Source organism: Mirounga leonina, unplaced genomic scaffold (assembly GCF_011800145.1).
Source record: "Mirounga leonina isolate KUSES-001 unplaced genomic scaffold, KU_Mleo_1.0 Mir_94, whole genome shotgun sequence".
Lineage (NCBI taxonomy): Eukaryota > Metazoa > Chordata > Mammalia > Carnivora > Phocidae > Mirounga > Mirounga leonina.
The window spans coordinates 37558507-37580499 of NW_023270855.1; the positions used below are offsets into that span (position 1 = coordinate 37558507).

Genomic DNA, 21993 nt, shown 5'->3' on the forward strand with positions numbered 1-21993 from the left:
ATCTCTGTGGAACGCTCTTCTTGGTAGTTACTGTCGCCACTAAGGGGCCAGCAGTTGAGAGCACGTGACCCGGGGCAGGAGTGGGGGTCAGTGGGGGGCCCCGGTTAACGTTTGACTGAGCTGGGCACAATCTCACCTCTCTGCAGGCTGCAATGTCCCATGCGGAGAGTGGTGGTGCTCCCTCCACACTCTCGAGGGCCACTTCTGCCTCTCACCGTTTAATGTTTCACGGTTCTACTACTAATCATCCTAGATCTGTAATTATTCTTTCCAAAAGAGCAAACTTCTTCTGAACAGGCTAAGTCACTGTGGCCTTTTACCCTCTGGGGCCCTGTCCCGGGAGAAGAGCAGTGCAGTTGCTGCATGTCATTCCTAAAGCTTCTTTTCTTCCAACCATCCGATCAAAGCAGATGAATCACATGCTGCCTACGGGGTGGGGGGCATTTTGCATTTCTGGCTCCGTGCCAGCTATTAGTGAATGAAATGTACTAGTTAGTCCCTGAACGTGAGAACCAAGTGGGGAGAAAGATAAGGAACAAAGGCGAACTCCCCAGACAGAAACTAAGAGAGGTTAATGGTGTGGCATGGTGTCAAGGCTGCACTGATGGAGAGAAGTTTCCCTGCCCCCCTGGCAGACTCCATCCTTCGGTAGCTAAAAGTGGACTCTCGGATCAGCCAGATCCCAGTTTAACCCCGCCTCTGTGGCTGAACTTCTCCAATGCTCCATTTTCTCATCTGGGGCTATTGGCAGAACTGAGTGAGATAAAATGCATGGCGGGTTTTCCCCACAGTCCTGGGTCATCCTATGTGGGTCCACAGTGTCAGGCAATCGGTGAGGCTCAGACATGGTAGTTGTCACCTCAAGAAAGCTCTCCTGGAGCTCCCTGGAAGCAAAGGGACACTCCATGCTGGCCCAAACCCAGGGTCCCTTTGCTCTGACCACTCTTGCAGAGAGACACCTAGTGTGAACAGTCTTCCACACGCCTGAGTCAGCTTTGGCTGTGAAGTAGGCAGGGGGATGGATTCGTCTGCGAACAAACCATGGTTTGTATCTTTTTATCTCGGACGAGTCATTTCTGTCTGACTTTGCCTGCAGTAGAGATAGTATCTTTTCTGTCTTAATGGTTAGACACCGAGAGAGCCACGCACCCATAACAAACAACCTATTCCGGAATAACATCAACCAGAGCTGAGTGAGGGGGAGGCAGAGGAAGAGCACAGTGACTGCTAGAATTGGGTGACCTCATTTGGTCCCGGAAATGGACCATGATCCAGTGCCTTCACCTGAGCAGAGGACCCAGGCTCTGGTGGGGGGCCTTGGCAGCCTTTCTCTCTGCTCCAGCCTTTCCCTCCCGGTCACCGGGGAGCACTTCCTTTCCCCAAAGTACGGAGACAGCAGGCCCAGTGGGCAAAAGGAGCTTGTTTGTACATAAGCATTTCACCCTTCACTTGTACTGGGCATTCCTTATATTTAGTGATAAAAAATTGATGCGAGTTTCACTTCGCTTAGTCCCATTGGGACTTCATCTATGTTTTTACTATCAGGACAGGAGGATCACAGACTGTTAGAACCGGGACGGGCCTCTGAGATCACATGAAGCAGCTCTGTGATTTCACAGAGGAGAGACCTGACCAACCGGCCTCGGGATGCACAGTCCAGGTGTGAGAAAGCTCTCCTGCTTCCCACCTGGCGTTCTTCCCACCTGGCCATGCCCCCTGGGCTTGTGGTATGTGCTTAAATACACTAGGATATGTTTTGGTATCAGTATATGTTGACATGTATATTGGTATGCCCTTAAAACTATACTTAATATACTGGTACATGTTGGTATATATTGGCATATCCTTAAAATGCCACACATTAAAAGTTCCAAAAGCCAAGCAAGCCTATTCTCCATCAGTCTTGGTTTGCTGTCCCGATGACCTCAGTTAAACCCCTGAAACCTGGTATGCAGCCAGACCACCTCCAGAAGGCCACCCCAACAAAGAGAGAGAACAAAGGTCAAGCCACTGTGGTGACTATTGGGACTTTATGAAAATCCATGTAAGTAAGCCCACGGGAAAATTCCTGGAACACAAGCCCTTTCCCCAACTGGCTGCCATAGCCTCATGGCTGCCCCGTGCAGGGGGAGCACTTTGTCCCCTTCAGGACAGTTTCAACAGAATGGCTGACAAGCGGCTCGGCTAGTTAGGGATGCAGGCTGAGACTCCCCCTGCCCCCCGCTCCCCGCTCCCCGCCAAGTCCCATCATGTCATCTAGAGGCAGAAGCAAGCCAAGGGGCCATCTGCATGCAGAGCAGCTGTAAATCCTTTCCCTCACACATTCCAGGGAACTTGAGAGCTCTGTGGAGCAAGTTTGCAGTTTTTTAAAATACAAGTTTTAAAACTATTTCCAGAATCTGGGGTGAAACCAGGCATTAGGACAAGCCTGTGCCTAGAATGGGATGCTGACCTGCACTGCAATTTGCCTGCTGAAAACCTGGGGAAGCGCAGGGCTAATGCTTTGCAAGCTCCTCCAGGCACTGGGATCTCCGAGAAGAGCTGCAGGGCAGACCCCGAGGCTTCAGATGTGGGCCGGCTGAGCAAAGGACCTGAGGGCCGCTGTCGGGGAGGAGGTGATGCCAGACAGCAGCCCAGCGGGCCCTGGACTGCAGACGAAAGCCACCCCAGCCTCCGCAGGCGGGGCCCCGCTGGGAGCGCTCTCCGCGGATGCTGTGCCACGTTTTTGCCAAGATCTGCTGCTGGGCCCGGATGCTATCACCGGCAGTGCCGCACAAAAGAAATGGGGGAAACACGCCACTTCTCAGGCCAGCACAACTAGCTAGCATTTTCACGGACACGTGGGCCCACACACACGGTGAATGAGTGTGCGTGTGACTGCAAGGAGGCAGCCCCAAAATTGTGTTCACTATTAACAGGCACAGCAAAATCTCCGATCCTTCCGTGACAGAGGCTACTCAGCTCAAAAGACACAAGAAGGAATGTCAGAGAAGCTTGGCCTTTGTCACCGGTAACGTGGGGACAAGTCCTTTCCCTTTTCCTGGCCAATCTAGAACAGGGGCTGTTGGGCGATACCATCTGTAAGACCCATTTACAACTCTGACCTGCTCGAACTGCTCTAAAGAGGAAACACCCACAGGCTGTCTGTCTGGTTTTACCACCAGCACCAAGGCGGTTTCCCTTGCACTCCCCCAGCTCGGAGAAGAGAGAGCAGGGAAGCAGTGTTGTGAAGCCCCTGCCCACTGTCCTTCAGAAGGGCTGCCAGGAATCCAGAAGCCTGCCCAGAAGAAGCGTTCCCAAGTCTCCTCCAGGCAGAGCTGCTGGGGAAGGGAGCAGCCCCCCAAGAGTCCTCAGCCAGCCGCGGGAGCCCCGGGACCCATGCCAACTGAGCACAGAGCACCCCAGCATCCTTCTCGAGCCTGGCACACCAAACAGCCTCCTTCATGAATGTCCTGGGCTTCCTGGAGCCTCGAGCCCCTGTTCTCCACAGGACAGGCTCTCTTGCATAGTCAGGGATGCCTCTCCGAATCTGTCCCCAAACCTGAGCAGCCTAAACCTTCTGATCCCTTCCTCTCAACGGGTGGGGGCATGAGGTTGGACAACTGAGCAAGGGCAGTCATGGCCGCCTTCCTTGGGAACAGGGGATCCGAAGCCAAGGTCTTGTGGGTTTTTTTTTTTTAATCTTATTTGCATGACAAGCATGAGCAGTGCCATGACATCCCCTGAAGGAATTTGCCCATGGTTGCTAGTAGTGATGCCCTCAGCCGTCACAAGGTAACAGACTCTGGTTGCTGTAAAGAAGTCAGCCTCTTCTCGGAGAATGTGGGTCAAGGCCAGACCAAGGTTTCTGTGTCTAAAGCATGAATGATGCCCTGACAATAATTACTTCTGTATGACTGATGACATGGGGAGCACCGCATCCCCATGAGGGCCCTCGCTCCACCAGCCTCATCAGGGGCCTTCTTTGGGGTCCTTGGGCATCTCAGTCTATAAAAGACCTCCCCCACTCAAAATATAAAGTTTCCTGAAAATATGAGGCTTCTTCCTCTCTCCACGTGCCTGAGAAAGCTAGCAAAACATCCTTGAAAAATCACAAGGCGCGAGCCCCTGCTCAGGAGGACGGGCACCTGCGTGCCCAAGGAGAGGGCTCTTCTCTTCTGGGGACAGACCACTCATCTTCTCGCGGTAGCCGGCCCAGGGCCAGGGTCCTCCGTCAGTCTTTGAAAATGGTTTGGTCTTATGGCAGTGACAATACTTCCTGCTTACCTGAAGCCCAGTCTTCCTGCAGAGGCCTCCAGGGGCTACACCAAAGCCAGCTCTTCTTCACAAACCCCTGCAGACACCAAGCCTACGTGAGCCAGCCCCCACCCGGCCCCTAACTGGCTGCCCAGCCCCCCACAGTTTCCTTCTCATCTCAGGCCCACAGTGTGCTCTCCGGAGGCCGAGGGGCTTATGTCTGATACTCCGTTCTCGTCCACTCCAAAAGCCTTCAGTCCGACCACCCGTGGCTTGTTCCAATTCCTACAACCTACGAGCTCAACGTTCCCACGACGGCAGAGGCTACTACCAAGCGAACAGTGCAGTGTGTCCCCTCTGCTCCCTTGGCAGTTGGCTTGGTGGCCCCATTTACAGTCAAATCGACTCTTCCCCGGAGTCGACCGACCGGGGCCGACCTCAGTGGAAGCAACTAGGTAAACCGTGTGGGGTGCAGAGGCAAAGCCCCGCACCGCTGTAAGGCCGCGGTGGTGGTTTGGCAGGCAGGACAGGACACCAGCTGTGTGCATTAACTGCTCTGCATTCAGGTGGTCCTGACACTGACCCCAGGTTTCCAGTGAGGGTCTGCGTTTAGCACTCTTTTTTACAGCAGACCTTGGAAATGAACTGTGCTCCCACATGAGCCCTGTCCTCACCCCCGCTCACAAAAGGCAAGTGCCCCCCCCATCTTCGCATCCTAGAAGTCTGTTTTTAACTTCATTCTTGAAACCAGCACTACTAGCTTTAGTATGTCCCGGGCAAACCAGCCAGAGGGTGGAAGACCAGCAGGCCCTGTGAAAAATGTAACCTGGAAAATCAAAATCAATCAAATAACATCACTGGAATTTCTAAACAGTTTAGATGAAAAAGCATCATTGGGGAAAAGTGTTTAAGAAGTCTGTCTTCCAGTCTAAGAATATTCGTGCTTAATTAAATAAATGTTCTGAGTGGGTTCAGCTGCTTCTTTAAAAGGTATAGTTCAAACAAAAAGGAAACTGCAATGCCGTCTTGGCAAAACCACACATTTGGGGTAAAGACAAGAAGAAAACAACATGACCAAGTTTCAAAGGAATCAAGCGGTTAAAACATAGGCATCTTATAAACACACCACACGGGCACACACATGCACGTCACACCAGGCCTATGTGCAAGGAGAAGGCTCCAGAAGCCTCGGGAGAGGAGTCTCCCGACGGGAAGTTCAACCTCGGTCATTTACCGTGATCTTTAGCCCTGCGTTGGTGAAAGCAGCAAAACTTCCTTTTCTTCTTATCCTCTTTTAGCAGGTCGGCCACTGTGACTCCTTCAGGTGGAACACAGGCAATGTCGTTATGATTCGGTAGAGGGCGGCAGGAGCAACGCAAACAGGGCCGGAGGACCTGAGAGGCGGCCGCAGCCCTGGGCTCTGATACGGAAACCCTAACTGTTCTCCTACGTGGACGTCTACAGTTTGGGGTCTGACCAGTAGAGGGGAGGTGCACTTTCTATAGGGAGGATACCAAACGCCTGTCCCTAAAGGACCTGTCCTAAATAACCAACCAACTAACCCACCGGGGACGAAGCTCCCCAGGGTTTGGCCACCCTGCCAAGAAGGGTGTTTGGGAGCAGGCATTCAGCTGAGGTCAGGAGTCCTGGGTGCTGACCAGCTGGGCGAGTGTGGGAAGGACATGTGGGGGGTTTACAAGGTGGGCTCTGGACTTGGACAGACCAGGTCTGATCTCAGCCCTGCCACTTCCTGACTGGATAAGCACAGACAGGTGACCTGCTTTTGCTAAGCCTCTGCTTACCTTAGTGAGTGGTAAATGGTAAATACGGTAACACAGGTGTCGGCAAGGCGTGGTCAGCCATTACGGGTATAACTCCCCTGCGGCCACTAAGGCACAAGAAGAATGATTCTAGGGTCTCCATCTCCCTCTGGCTCTGGGACAGGATATCACAATATCAGCCAGTGGGCTAATCTTCAGGTGGGGCCCCGTGCTCAGGGAAGGGAGCCGCAGGGGCAGTAGGGAAAGAGGAAGGAATGCTGAGTGGGCAAGGACATGAGGACACGGGCACTCGCGAGCACGACTGGTGGGAATGTAAAATGGGTACCAACAGGCATCCTCTCTGATCCAGCAAATCCCTTTCTGGCACTTTCTCCCCCAAGAATGTGAACACGTGTGTGCAGACACAGGTGTATGCATCTGCGGGGATTATTGGTGGCTCATCTGCAGACTAGCAGAAACTGGGTTCAAATCCTAGCTTGGCCACTTGATGGGCATGCGACCCTGGGAAGCTACTTAATGTCTCTGTGTTTCAATTTCCCCATCTGTCAAGTTCTTGCCTCCCAGAGCCCTGCGAGGAATAATGGATTTGTGCACCCCTGCCCCTTAGAACAGCGTCTGACACATAGGAAGCACTTGATAAATGTGAGATGTTCTTATTCTGCATTCTTTCATTGAACAAATAATCACTGGAAACACCTATGTGTGACAAGGATCACGCTAGGTGCCAGCCACACAATGGAGAACAGAAACAGACCCTGTTCCTACCCCCGAGGAGCTCACAGTCTGCACACATCGTTCAGTGAGAAAGGCAAGTGGCTGCACCATCCGAGCTGGATGATCTTACGGTGGGGAACTGTGTGCAGGCTGCGGAAAGAACAGGCCCCCAACTGCCCAGTCTGGTTCTCTCATCCTTTATACACTTTGATATTATATGAATTCTTGGCAATGAGCAAATATTACTTTTGCAATTAAAATATATTAAAAACAAACACACACAACCCTGACTTGGACTCTACAAACCTGGGGGCTAGAGGGCCTTTTCCTCACATCCATGCTGGGGCGCCCATCCCTGAGTCTGTCTCCCTCCAGCTCTTAGGAGACCTACTCAGGGCGGGCATCTGCTCCCCATGCCACCCACCCAACGGAGGGGGGGTCTCCCAGCCGCCCCCAGCGCTGGGCCCACCCCTGTTCTCCTGGTCAGAGGCACTTCCAGCAACCTCTTGGGACAGGGCAACCCTCCTGACGCATGCACCTCTAACTGCTGGTATTTGTTTTACAGCTTTCAAAGGAATGTGTTCCATTCTGAATTTGCGCCCTGAGCTAGTTTAACTATAATGAAAGCAGTTTGATAAGTCGTACTTTGAAGACAAAAGCTTTGAAACTGGACCAACACACTTCCATGCCCTGTGCTTGCAAACAGCTATGCCATCCCTGATTTCCTGCCCGTCCCCAAATCAAACATCTCAGTAAAAGTCACCCGAGGGGTGCACGCGGAAGGGAGGTGAACAGCTGTGGCAACCTTGGGCATGGACTCCTGGGCGGGGGGAGGGAAGGGGCAGCCTCTAGGACCTCTGAAGAAGAGGAGAGCTCCTTGTGGGCATCACGTATCCCCACTTACAGAGATTATTGATCATTAATAGTTCCCACAGTGAAACAGCCCTACTTTTCTGGCCAGAATTTTAGAATGAGCTCCCTTTAAAACGATTTCATTATTTTTAATGACTTTTTTTTCCTTTAAAAAAAAAAAAAAAGACTAATCACTGACAATGAGAAGAGTTTAAAATAGAATTTTAGGCTTCCAGATTTTAATGGCCCTAGAAAAACGCCATTGTTAACACAGAAGCAGCTGCATATATCTAAAAAATCAGTTTGAGATTTGGCAGGGTTTCTTAAGAAACTTGAGGCTCAGCAAAAAGTTAAGTAAATTATCCTTGAAAATGTCCCAAATGCTTAGGAACTAACTTCCAAGGGAATTTTGTCCATTCAATTAACCAAGTAACACCAGCTTCCTAACAGCAAATTTATAGAACGGACATTCTAAATAGTCCACGAATGCACAAAGCTAGGGCTACCGGTCACCGTACCCAGCAGACAGCCCAGGTACGGCCCCGACCGCCTCTCCCTCTGGCTTCCTTCAAGTGAAAGCCTGAAACAGTGTGATATTCAGGAGTTGCCAACCCCAGCTTCACTCGGGAACCTCCAGGGAGCAGCACATAAAGCCATGCCTGGGTCCCACTGCACACAGACAAGTCTTCGTCGGGGGGAGGGGGGGGGAGTATGGCACCAGGATGCCTCTGTGCTCCCCAGGTGACTGTCATGTACAGCCAGAGCTGGGTACCACAGACGCAGACAGGGACATTTAGTAGATCAGAGAGAAAAGATGAGGTGTGCGTATCTCCAAGCACTGGATTTGACATCTGCTCTCTGACAGCAAGCATCAACAAACCACAGGCGGATGTTGAGCCAGAAAGCCATGCCTTGGTATCTCCAACATGACTGGTCAATGGGTTTGTTTTCCATCAGTACTTTAGAACTCTATAGTCTCTGAACAGGAGAGTATAGGGACATGGTCCTAAAAGGGGTCCTTAGCCTGAGGTTGGTTAGAGGTCCAGTAGGCTCTGCAAGAATTATTCTCTTTAGGTCAAGTTTTACAGTAGTCAGTCCTCCTACGGTTACAGTGACTCCTGCCAGTTATCAAACTTTAATCCTCACGACAACCCCATGGGCAAATATTTATCCCCTTCTTGAAGACAGGGAAACGGGGGCTCAGAGACATTGGGTAGTGTGCCTATCAATCAAGTCCAAATTCCGAGTCACAAAACTCAATGGCAGCCAATTCCAGAGAAGGGGCACCAACATGCTGTCTAGCCGCTACTTCCAAAGGCTCATGACACCTGCTATTCATGGCTCCTGAGGCGTCCCACCTTTACTTGTACAGGCTGAGACTTGGCTATAGCAAGGCTTCCTGCCACACTGTCACTTAACTCCCCCATGTCTGGAAGGAACCTGCCCCAATCCCATCCAGGACCCAGCTGAAAAGGGCAGTACAGATAAAGCCAGGATGCCTAGGGAGTGCCCCATCCCCTCTCCCCGAGAACATACAGGAGCAGGGCTGCAGTGTTAAGTGTGCAGGCCTGGATCTCACACACTCAGGGAGCACATTGGCAATGGCCATGCCCATGCCGCACTGCTTACAACGTGCAGGTGGTACATCAACCGCTGTCAGCTAGGGAGGGGGACGATGTAGGCCTTGTGGAAACCCTCCCCCCGCCCCTGGGTTTCTTGCTGTGACAGGAAGAAAATAGCCGGCAACCACAGGATGTCCCAGGCAAACCCCAGCAGCTCTCCTTGGCCAGAAGGTCTGGGCTGCCGGGAATATATTCAGGGAGGCCCGCTTCCTCGTTGGGAGGAGATCTGGGGCTCTCGTCTTAAGTCAGTTAAATCCCTACATGGTTCCCACAGCCTGGGATCTAGGTCTGTCTTTCAGACCCAAATCACTGATGCTCCAGGAATCCGGTGACTCAGGAAATCAGAGCCTCACTCCACAGGAAAACCCAGCATCTGGCAAAATGAGCCTGATAAAGGACAAGAGCACCCCACAGAAGCATGCGCTCTTCTGGATGGAATGTCAAGCTGGTCCCCCAGGCTGAGCCACACAGCACTATGCACGGCAGAAACCACAGAGCTGCCGTTCCAGACTCGGCGCGGCTTTACCGGGTGAGGAGTCCTGGTGACAAAGCGAATTCTGAGGATCTACAACTTTTAAAGGGCTGTTATTTCTTGCCTTGATTATACTACTAAGCAATGCACGGCAGGGCTTGGAACACTTACAACTTTCTGTCCCTCGTTCGTGCCCTTTCCCCAGCCTAAGAAATACCCCCCTCTCCCCCATATGTTTTGAAACCATAGGCTGCTACTCCTTGGAGCTCAGCAGGAACACCACCTCCTCTAGGGAGCCTCCCCCTTGCATCCCCCACCCCCCCCACCCTACCGCCCCAGGTTGCTTCGCTGTGCCCTTCGGGGCTCCCATAGCAGACTGCTGGCCCCTGATCACGGGGCCAGCTTGTCCCCATCTTACGCCAAGGCCCTGCTTCTCCATCTTCCCTCCACAGCTAGGTTTCCAAAGGCAGAGGCACAGATTTTTGTCATCATGTGGCCAGGTCCTATACACATGGTGGCAGGGCACAGGAAGTACTGGGCTAAGACAAAGCGAGCGAGAGCTCTCAGGACTCTCAGAAGACATTGCTTCGAGTCCAGTGAAAATGCCCGCTCCTCAAACCACAGGCCACAAGCAGTCTCACCACAGCTGATTCTAGCAGCACGGATAGGGACCCGATTGCCAACGCCGGGCCAATGAAGAGATGAAAAGATACCGCCTGAAAGGCTCACCCAGCTCCCCGTCAGACACACCTCAACTGGTAAAGGAAGGGGCCGTGCTCTGGCTCACACACGACATGCTACATTAGGAGAGGGAGGACATGGCTGGCAGACCCCCCGCCCCCCCAGGTCAGCATGGAAGCTGCAGTCTGGAAACGATCCCCCCTGCTCCAAGTACAGCCTGTTGCGGGCCATATGGTAGGCGCGGGAGCTGCAAGAAGACCATGGGGATTCAGACTCAAATGCCCTGAAGACACAGACACCCTTCTTACACCCAGTGACCCAGAGGACATCACCACGTTTGGAACTGGAAGGAATAGCACCTATGAACTCCAATCTCAGAGTCAGCACACAAAGGCAGCTCTAGAAATCCTCCGGCAGCTTCCTGATGCCCAGGCACTGAGTCCCCAGTCTCTTTCTTGAGGGAGCAGCACCAGTGACACTGAGAAGCAGAAGGGAGGGGAGAGGAGGAGTCTGCACCCTGCTGGCCCCCCAGGAGCACACAGGACTGAGTCCATCATTTACAGCTGTGAGAATAGGAAACCCACACTCCCGATGGAAGCACAGACCCAGAGTCCCCAGCTAGAAGCAACCAAAAGGCCATCTTAGTCAACCATGGGCCACTCAGCCTTCACTTGCATGATCAGCTGCCTACAGAGGAGGCACCAACTGGCCTCACCCACCCAGCCCCCCGCCGATCTCTCCCAACCAGCCTAAGGAATGAACCACCCCTGTGCGCTCCTCATACCTCTGCCATGGCTCGGGATGTTTCTCCTGACACCGACCGACCTCAGACCCCTCCATCCTTCCAGGCTCGAGGCCAATGCCCCACAGCTCCCTGCTGGAACCCTGCAGTCAGCCCTCACCTTCTCAGCACCAGACATACAGCTTGCCACTCCTCACGACCTGCGTCTCTGTCCCCTTGGGCTGCATCTCGGGATGCATAGGCCTCGGGATGCATCCAGAAGCACCCCCAGCAACCAGCACCCGCCTTGCTGAATGAAGGAGTGACTGCATGACGTCCTAGGGACCCTGCCCAAGGAGAGCTCGCTCACCCATCTTCCACGAGGTGGGACCCACCTTGGTTCCCCAGGCCTCTCAAGGGACAAGTGCATTTGAGATAGGTTCTCGGTCCTTACTATCAGCTACTCTAGATTTGAAACAAACCACAAGCATCTCAGTCAAATCTACTGTTGAATTTCAATTTCTGCTTTTACCTGAGGCACAGATGACCCGGAAAGAGTAAGAGCACATCTATAGGGAAAGTAGGTGGCAAAAGACACACCTTGGTTGACGATGGTAATGAACTCCAGGGGTCGCTGGGCATCGGGCTTTCCTGCTGCAGACAGTGCCCGAGGGGTCTGGTGCCACAGTGGGCTACCAGGGGAGTGGGGTCCAAGGAGCCATGCCGACTGACATGCCTCCTCGCCCTGCCCAGACTGCTGAACTGGTTTCTTCCCAGCTCCTGACGGGCTAAGCATCTGGCTTTGCATGTGGAGCACAGATGGGAGCCATTCCAGGGGGCACGAGGATGGAGACAGACCCTGCTCTTCAAGTTCTCGTCCAGTAACACGACTCGCTCCGCAGGGAAGAAGCCGCAGCTCCCGTGCCGTAGGGTCACCATGCGTCCTACCATGGCTGGTGCCCCCACAGAAGGGGCTCCCCGAATTCCCAACGAGCGAGTGTGGCTGACTCTGTGACCAGGCACAAATCTAAAACCCAAGCCTTGGGCGGAATCTCAGAGTCAGTGTAAATGCACCTGTCCTCTCTGAGGGGCGGGCAGAAGGAACCGGGCAGCTGAGAGGAGGCCGCCCACCTCACAGGCCGGGTCAGGGGGTTGAAACGTCTCCGCCCGGCGGGCGCCTGAATCACCCCCGAGCTCTGGCTGGTCAGGAGTGGGAAGGTGCTACATACTGTTTCGTTTGCTTTCCTCTCCTCCTTCTTCCTCGTTCTCAGGATCAATGTCTTCTGCTTGGGTGATCCAATCCAGGTAGCCCTTTAGATCCTCCTCCAGCTGCTGCTTCTCCCGGAGCTTCTGGAAATCTCCCCGGGCTTTAGCCTTCTCTCTTTCCTTTGAGAATTCTCTGAGGGCGGCAGAGAGAACACGCACACGTGAGGACGCCCTCGGGGACCCGGACCACGAGCCATCTGCCCTGCCGCACAACAGTCTTGTGGCAGGACACACAGCACTGAGTACAGCCACGCGAGCACAGAAAGAGAGGCCACACACGGGGACAGGACATAGGACAGTGTCTTCCTAAGCAAGACTGTGGGTGTCAGAGCTGCAGAGACCACACCAACACACATGCACTGTCTCTTAGGAAACGAACAATCCCGAGATCCCAAGGATCCAGGCCCCAAACGCCACGTGCTGTCGTGGCAGGCCTCCTGACCCCCACCGCCCGCCGCCCCCCCCCCACCCCAGTAGCCTGAACTCAGAGATGTCCCACCTCCCTCAGAGCCTCCTCGGATAGCTCGCATCACACGTCAAAGAGCAGGGACCCGGGAGGGCTACGCTTTGGCCAGAGAGCGCACACACCAAGTTTAGGGCTTCTTCGATACCTTCAGCCAAACACAGCATTCCTGACCCTCGCGTCCAAACTGAGAGCCAGGAAGGGGGAGCAGGATCCCCTAGCAGTACCTGCAGGTTCCAGCCAGAGCAGTGGACAGGTTCGGGGCAGACCCACCTCACAGCCCCATTCTCCCTTCCCACACAGGAAACAGGGCACCGGTGAAGCACTATTGTCATCCGTAACCCTCGCTTTCTTGCCATGATCTTCCCCCAAAAGTCTTCCCCGTAGGAGATGAAGAGGCAGTACGATTTGTTACCCATTTATGGGAACACCTGTCCTGGAAAGGCTTTGGCAGACGTGTACACATTCCCAACTGCTTGTTGTTTACTCCATCTTTCGTGCCTGCAGTCCTCCATCTACATGTACATACAGAATCCTACATTTGCTCAGGCAAGCCTGGGAGTCAGGTGGATGATTACCCAATTTTCACATCCAAGGAACCATCTGTATTTCCAACCAGGAATGGCTAGAGGAGCCAAGCTACATGAGTTATGGATTTCCTAAGTACTATTAAAAAGCTGCTAAGGAAGCAGATGAGATCACAGGCAGCACAGCTTCTGCACACACAGCCCTGGATTCTGACGGAGGTTACATCTGCCTTCCTTCTGCCTTCCTTCCAGCCCAAACCTGGCACATCTCCCTATCAGGGACCTTTTCAACCCAACCCAACCCAACCCGACCCAACCCGACCCAACTCAACCCGACCCGACCCAACTCGACCCGACCCGACCCGACCCAACCCAACCCAACCCAACCCAACCCGACCCAACTCGACCCAACCCGACCCAACTCAACCCAACCCGACCCAATCCAACCCGACCCAACTCAACCCAACCCGACCCAACCCAACCCAACCCGACCCAACCCAACCCGACCCAACTCAACCCAACCCAACCCAACCCAACCCGACCCAACTCAACCCAACCCGACCCAACTCAACCCAACTAACCCAGCAGACAAAGGGGGAAATTATCTGCTTACATAAAGCCAACTCCTCTTCTCTCTCTTCCCTCTCCCTCTCCACTCTGGGCTGTCGAAGGACTGAACTTGAAAGCCCAGGGATGCTGCTGTTTCAGATAAGAAACCAGAATCCTCACCAAAGTGCCACCCTCTGCCTAGTGAAAAAGGACGACACTCATTGCTCCCCAATCACCCCATTTTGGATGCCCCAGAAGCTGTCCTTGGCTGTGTGAGGGCTGATCCATCCCCACCTGCCCACTCTGGGAAGGATGGGGAGCCCGGCCTGCAGAGGAGCTGACTTCAGGGGGTTTACAGGGTGAACAAAAGCTGATTAAGACTCAGAGATGTTTTCTGCACTCCTCACCCAGGGCCCTTTCCTCCAAGGGAGAATCCCTTCCTGTCTCATGTAGGAAGGGCCATCACAGGCAGGGTCTTGCTGCTCAGGCAAACCGTGCCCTCAGGATGATGTGGGGCTGCTAGGCCTGCCAGGCTTCCCAAGATACAGGATACGCATAACTCTGTTCTGGGTAGGTTCACCAAATTAATTTAAATTTTGAAAAAGTCACACCCAGGGCGCCTGGGTGGCTCAGTTGGTTAGGCAACTGCCTTCGGCTCAGGTCATGATCCTGGAGTCCCGGGATCGAGTCCCGCATCGGGCTCCCTGCTCGGCAGGGAGTCTGCTTCTCCCTCTGATCCTCCCCCTCTCATGCTGTCTGTCTCCCATTCTCTCTCTCAGATAAATAAATAAAAAATCTTTAAAAAAAAAAAAAAAGAAAAAGAAAAAGTCACACCCAATCCATCATGACATCCCTGAAGGATGAAGTGGAGGCCCTGGAGGTACACTTGTCAACAGGAAAATGCATCATGCCGTTTTCTTAAATACATCGTAAAGAGCAACTATGTGGGCCTCATTTCTATTGTTTGCCAGAAGTATCTAAGCCCAAATATCTGTGTTTTGATTCTGAACTTGGAGTACGAAATTTACATTGTTATAATAAAAACAGGGTATTCTTATTCCTAGATTCATGTCTCATCTGAGTTCTTAAAAAAGATTACAAGGGCGCCTGGGTGGCTCAGTCATTAAGCGTCTGCCTTCGGCTCAGGTCATGATCCCAGGGTCCTGGGATCAAGCCCTCCATTGGGCTCCCTGCTCGGCGGGAGGCCTGCTCCTCCCTCTCCCACTCCTCCTGCCTGTGTTCCCTCTCTCGCTGTCTCTCTCTCTGTCAAATAAATCTTTAAAAAAAAAAAAAAGATTACAAAAATAGTAAGAGAGTTACCTGAAAAACTTAAGGGCTTTACAAAAGAGGATTTTGCTTTAATGTATTGTATGAGATTTGTTTTTTTTTTTTGCATTAGAAATACAAAAAAAAAAAGAGAGAGAGAGAGAACTCTAACAATCTATATCACTGTTGTACATTCTTGGTTGCCGAGACACAATAACACATGCATATAGGTAAAATCCTACTATGAGTAAAATTTCTGAGAACAAAAACCACTGCCTGGTTTATGGCTCATTTGTTTTAAATAACAGTCACTATTACACAAGTTCAGGTAACAAAATTGTTCATGTAAACCCTCAGAACTGATTTTAGGTAGTTTCTGAATGGCCTAATACTCAGCAGGCATGTGACTTTGCTGATTTGGACAGAACAGAGATTTGCAAGCATAAATCTCCTCCTGTCGGCTCTGAGATAGGAGGAAAAGGGGCCAGCAGAGGGGGTCCTTGTGATGGACCAAGACCACACTGGACTCTCAGGCAGAAGACCCAGATTCTAGTCCCAGCTCTGTCACTAGTCCCTTCTGAGCTTCAGTTTCCTCAGCTGCAAAACAGACATAAGACCTGTTCTACTGTTTCACAGAGATTAAGACAATACTGTGGGATTCACAAAGCATTGGACAAATGTGAAGTTGAAAGATAGAATATTTAGCTGTTGAATCTGGGCATGAAAAAGGCCATGGGAGGAGCTTTCTCCAATACCAAAGGGAGGAAAGTTGCAAACAGCTCTAAGTGGGCTCTAAGCTACATGATCCCAGCAGAACTGAGAGAAACACAGGACACATGGGATCCTAGGCTCAGAGTGAACTCCACGAGCCAGCCAGTGCCTCATCAATCCTATACCACTCTCTGCTCCATTGGGAATAACCCATTCCCATCTTGATAAATCTTCCACTCCAGAAAAATCCCATCCGAGTCCACTGAATCTTCCATCAACCTCAGTGGATGAAGAAAAAAATAGTTCTCCATTTTTCATGAGAACTCACTTTTGAAGCTTGTTACTAAGGGACTAAATAGCAGTCACTACTACAAAAGTAAATTTAAAACAGCTATTGGTAGAAACTATCTGACTTTTTACAAATGACTATAAATCTAACAACTCAACATGTGACAGAAGCCTACTTATTCCAGATCAGAATCCTATTTATGGTGCACTCAATCAAAAGAAAAAAGATATAAGAAAGGCTTCGACAAAAAGGTACATGGTATTTTACCCTTTATGTATGAAAAAAGCGGAAATAAGAAAATACGCGTATTACACTTCAGGGTGTATCCAAAGGATAAAGCAGAAAATGCAGAATGGGGACAAATGGAAAGGGAGGGCAAAACAGGAGGGACACTGTTAAGTATACCTTTCTCTATAGTTTTGACTTCTGGGACCATGTTAATGTTCTACAAATTACAATTTTTAATTAAATCAACAGGATGGGATGGAGGGAAAATACCCCTAAACTGGAAGTAAATTGAGACAAATGAATCTAATTGTATTTCAAACGAATGCACAGCTATACTGAAGAGAAAGACAAAACCAGCTCTCAGGTAGCTTAGGATCTCTTGACTGTAGGCTCTCAGCCTTGGATAGGACCGAGTGAGGGAAGAACAGCAAATAAATGCTAAACTCTTCCTGGGAGTTTCGTGTTTGGTAGTGCTATGGACAAAACAATGCTGAAATCATTCCAGGCATATTACAGGACTTAATGAATGAGCAAATGTGTCCATGTTGCTGGGAGTTAGGGTTCTTATTGGAGAAGGAGGGACATAGAAACATGAAAGAAGGGAAGACCAGAAAGAGTCCTCTGGGAATAGACTGGAATTGGAGGTGTTGGTGTGAATTCATGATTTCTAGAAGATCTATGTATACATATGTATATGTATAAATATAAGTATGTGTAAGCATATGTATATGTATATATAAATGCATATATTTCCTAGCTCTGTTGAAAGGATATGGAAGCAAAGACACCCCAGTAATTATGAGCACACCTAGCACCCAGACTTTGTTCTCTAACACCATTTCCATGAAAAGGAACCAGGAATCTTTGGTAAAATGGCTGATTCCAGGGCTAGGGTAGAGTAGGTACAGGATGAAACAAGTAAGGAAGTGCCCAAAACAGATAAATAAAAATTAAAAACAAAACAAAAACACGATAAGGGCATGCCATAGGTCACAAGAGCCAGAGAAGTACCTCACATTGGCTAAATCTGTGTCCAGGTTGCTAGAGAATCTTCCCTCCAGGTCTATGTCCTTTGTAAGGAGCAATTTCTCAGTGAGGAATCTCCCTGTCAGCTGGATATCACGACCACCAAGCATCTACACCGGCCAGTCTGCACACACCTCACCCACTGAGGCAGCTGGAGGAATTGTAGCCGGAGTGTTTCATGAGGCTTCGCTGCCCCCTCGACTTCAGGCCACCACTACAGATCTCAGCTTCATCCTGATGTTGTTCTGCTCAGAAAGCCTCAGGGCTCCTCACTGCTGCCCTCAACACTCCAGGGTCAAACACCTCTCAGCCCGGCACTCAGGGCCTTCTAGCCTTCTCCCACAGGTTATCCCAGCTCCATTTCCTTCCCTTAAAACAAACACCTTGTGGGGCGCCTGGGCGGCTCAGTCATTAAGTATCTGCCTTCAGCTCAGGTCATGATCCCAGGGTCCTGGGATCGAGCCCCACATCCAGGCTCCCTGCTCAGCGAGAAGCCTGCTTCTCCCTCTCCCTCTCCGAGTGCTGTGTTCCCTCTCTCACCGTGTGTCTCTCTGTCAAATAAATAAAATCTTAAAAAACAAAAAACAAAAAACACCTGTATTCTGGCTATGCTCTTTTCAATTCCTCAACCCTCAGAGCCTCTGTCCACGGAACTCCATCCAACTGAGTAGCCTTCTCCCATCTTTGAATTTTAGCTTACCCATCAAGACCCAGGTTTTCCTGGCTACCCTGGCTACTCCCGCCCCCCAACGAAGAGTTCTGCCTTCCTCTGAATCACCAGGGCACTCTACTTGGTGAACACCAAGACACAGATGTATGGGGGTATACCTGATCTCAGCTGGCCTCCTCAGTGAGGTATCCCTGACAGAGCCCAGCCCAATGCCTTACCCCCATCCTCACTGCAGAGGATCAGGGGTGACGGAAGGACCACTACCACCCTCATTACACACGAACTGAGGAAGCAGAGGCTCAGAGAGTTTGGTCAGACAAGCCCACCTAGCTCCTGAACCGACCCTCCCAAGGAACTCGACATAGACACAAGAGACAGAAAGAAGAGGGTAGAAGTACAAAGGAATGAGGACCAAGAAGCAGCTTAGAGTCAGTCCAGGAGGGCCCTTAAATCCCAAATTCAGAATTAGCATTCCTTCCCTGTAGGCAATGGGGAACCACCAGAAGTCAGAGAGGAGAGAGTCCTTACCAGCTTTGTTTTATAGGCGTTCTATGTGAAGATGAGATCAAAATAGGGAGGAAATGGTGCTGAAGCCAGAAGGTATTCAGTAAATACCGGGTGACAGGGTTGATTCAACACCAATAAAAATGTGGTTCAAAAGTAACATGGCTCTGATAAAATTCCCAACTTTCGTAGACTGTTTGGAAGAACACCTGTGGGGGCTATCATTACCCACCCTCGGCCATCCCCACACTGTGGTCACCTTGACCTCTGCCCCCCTCACGCTGGCCCCCTGGCTCTGGCCCCACCCAGCGTCATCTTCTCTATGAACATGGACCTTCCTCCAGGGCCAGATGATGCCTCCATTTCCCTGCCATGTGAACATTCCACGCCCATGTGTTCAGGAAAGGCAGGTGAGCAGGGGGCAGAGGAAGGCCAAACAGGAGGGGAGATAAGAGACACCACAGAAGAGCCACATTCCTGGTCCTTAGTCTCCAGAAGGCTGCCATGGAAAAGAGGAAGTGGACCCCCTGCGGGCCCCAGGGAGCAGATGGAAGCAGAATAAGACTGATTTCAGTGCAGGCGCCTGGGTGGCTCAGTTGGTTGGGCGACTGCCTTCGGCTCAGGTCATGATCCTGGAGTCCCGGGATCGAGTCCCGCATCGGGCTCCCTGCTCGGCGGGGAGCCTGCTTCTCCCTCTGACCCTCCCCCCTCTCATGTACTCTCTCTCTCTCATTCTCGCTCTCTCAAATAAATAAATCTTTAAAAAAAAAAAAGACTGATTTCAGTGCAATATAAGGCAGAAACTTCTAATAGTCCAAGTGCACCAAAGATGAACCAGGTAGCCATGGGAAGCAGCAGCTTCCGGAGCGGGGGCCGTGGAGATGGGGACCTTTGGCAGAGGACTAGCACCTAGGTGGGGAAGCTGGAGCATGGGATGTATCTTCCCCAGGCCCACACGACACCACCCCCCCAATCTCACTCAGGGCAGCACTTGCAACACCCTGCCCCATACTGTGTCCAGCCATGGCTGTGACTCAAGCCTCCTGGCCTCCTCTATGGCTCAAAAGGAAAGCCGGACCCCTGACTGCTGAGAAGTGATCCCGTCCCCATTTTCTGCTCCCTTCCGGGGGCAGCAACCTGGTGCCTCTCTCAGTCCTGCCAGCCAAGACTTCTGGTGGTATCAAGAGGCCTAAGGGCTGAGGGAGTCAGAAGCAATGGCCAGGGGGGATTCTGACTACAGAACAAGGGTGCAGCCACACCCCCATGGCACTCAGTGCGGGCCCTAGCACAGCCCCGCAGAGGGGAGAGGAAAACAGAAGAGAGTAAGTGGAGGGCTCAGAGACAGGCAGAGCCTGAATCCACTGCTGCCTTAAGCAGTCCTAACCCGTGACTACCCCGGCCGGGTCCCACCTGCCAACCAACAGCAGTGCCAACAGAATCTGCGCCTGCACAGCTGGGGGTGCTGCCTCAGTTTCCTGCAAGAGAGCCATCCCAGTCACGACCCCTTTCTAGTAATAACAGAAACAAACCTCTTATGTATGGGGATTTCTTTTTTTTTTTTTTATTCTTATGTTAATCCCCATACATTACATCATTAGTTTTAGATGAAGTGTTCCATGATTCATTGTTTGTGCATAACACCCAGCGCTCCATGCAGAATGTGCCCTCCTCAATACCCACCACCAGGCTAACCCATCCTCCCACCCCCCTCCCCTCTAGAACCCTGTTTGTTTTTCAGAGTCCATCATCTCTCATGGTTCGTCTACCCCTCCGATTTCCCCCACTTCATTCTTCCCCTCCCGCTACCTTCTTCTTCTTTTTTTTTTCTTAACATATATTGCATTATTTGTTTCAGAGGTACAGATCTGAGATTCAACAGTCTTGCACAATTCACAGCGCTTACCAGAGCACATACCCTCCCCAGTGTCTATCACCCAGTCACCCCATCCTTCCCACCCCACCCCCACTCCAGCAACTCTCAGTTTGTTTCCTGCAATTAAGAATTCCTCATATCAGTGAGATCATATGATACATGTCTTTCTCTGTTTGACTTATTTCACTCAACATAATACCCTCTAGTTCCATCCACGTCGTTGCAAATGGCAAGATCTCATTCCTTTTGATGGCTGCATAATATTCCATTGTATATATATACCACATCTTCTTTATTGTATGGGGATTTCTATCTGGGGTCCTCCAAGCATCTTTACATGCACTGGCCCCCAGGCTCCTCACTACCTTGATGCGGGACAGGCAGGAGGACAAGGACTGCCCTCCCATCTCACAGAAGCCAAAGTTGAAGTTCAACAAGGTAGTGTTACTGACCCTGCATCACATGCTCAGGAAACAGGACAACCAGGCTCCAAACCAAGCGTTCATTCCCAATCCCTCTGCTTCCTGGCTTAGGAGATGTACGTACTGGACACTTACTGGTCAGGATCAGGAGTGGTGGGTCAAGACAGAATGCACCATTTACCCCCAACATTCTGATTTTTGTCCAGAGCCTCAACTCCGGGCTTAGCCAAGGTGACAGTACACTCCCCCCACCCACATGCTGTCCCTCACTCCCCAGGAAGCTCTGCTCCAGGAAGAAACTCTGCTTGGAACCAGCCAGACTCCCCGCAACCCCGGGAGTCCCTGTGCACGTGCCCCACACTGCAGAGAGCTCCCCAGACCCTGACACTGCCAGGATTTGCAGGTCCTGACATCCTGCGCCACGGGAGCCCTGGCTCGGTCGACACGATGGCAGAGAAAGCACTTAGCCTGAAGCAAAACCACCGTGTTCAAATGGCTGTACAGATCCCATGGGACGGCCGCCACTCAATTTGCTCCGGAATTTGTTATTTCTCCAACGCCCCATAAAATAAATGGGCCACTGGAAATCATGTTGATTTAGAGATAGGGTTCCTTCTTGGTTTGTAATGCTATTTGTTTTAACCAGACCCACACAAATAAAATGTAGACAAATGCTTTGAAACGTGTGCACGTGCGTGCGCACACCCAGAGAAAACAAAGACAAACAAGCATAAAAACCTTCAGTGAGCAAAGCCCACAGAATCACTAGGACTCAGATTTCCAGGGAAAGAGAGGACTCAGGAATTCACACACACACACACACACACACACGCACACACACGCACACACACACGCAGCATTCATAAAAAGGCAGTCTGGGGAAGCCAAAGAAGTAAGCCACTGGTTTTGATCAGTGGAGGCCAGTCTTCCTTAGGCATAAATCCTTTCCCCTATATAGACATAAAGGAAATGAAATAGAATAAAAATATTTTTATGTTTAAATCTAATTTTTTGGAAAGCATGCAAGTTCAGTTTCTGTTCAAGGAAATGAGGTGTTCTATAAAGGAAGGAAGGAAGGAAGGAAGGAAGGAAGGAAGGAAGGAAGGAAGGAAGGAAGGAA

The 21993-nt window shown here is 51.2% G+C and overlaps 1 protein-coding gene across 3 annotated transcripts in view; it reads right to left on the reverse strand.

Moving 5' to 3' along the window:
* The window catches only part of CACNA1D (calcium voltage-gated channel subunit alpha1 D), a 296037-nt gene that overhangs the window by 92846 nt on the left and 181198 nt on the right, over positions 1-21993 (reverse strand). For all 3 annotated transcript variants that reach the window (XM_034998637.1, XM_034998638.1, XM_034998639.1), the window contains exon 9: positions 12309-12478. In XM_034998637.1, the coding sequence (XP_034854528.1) occupies positions 12309-12478 (170 nt within the window). The remainder of the gene's footprint in view (positions 1-12308; positions 12479-21993) is intronic.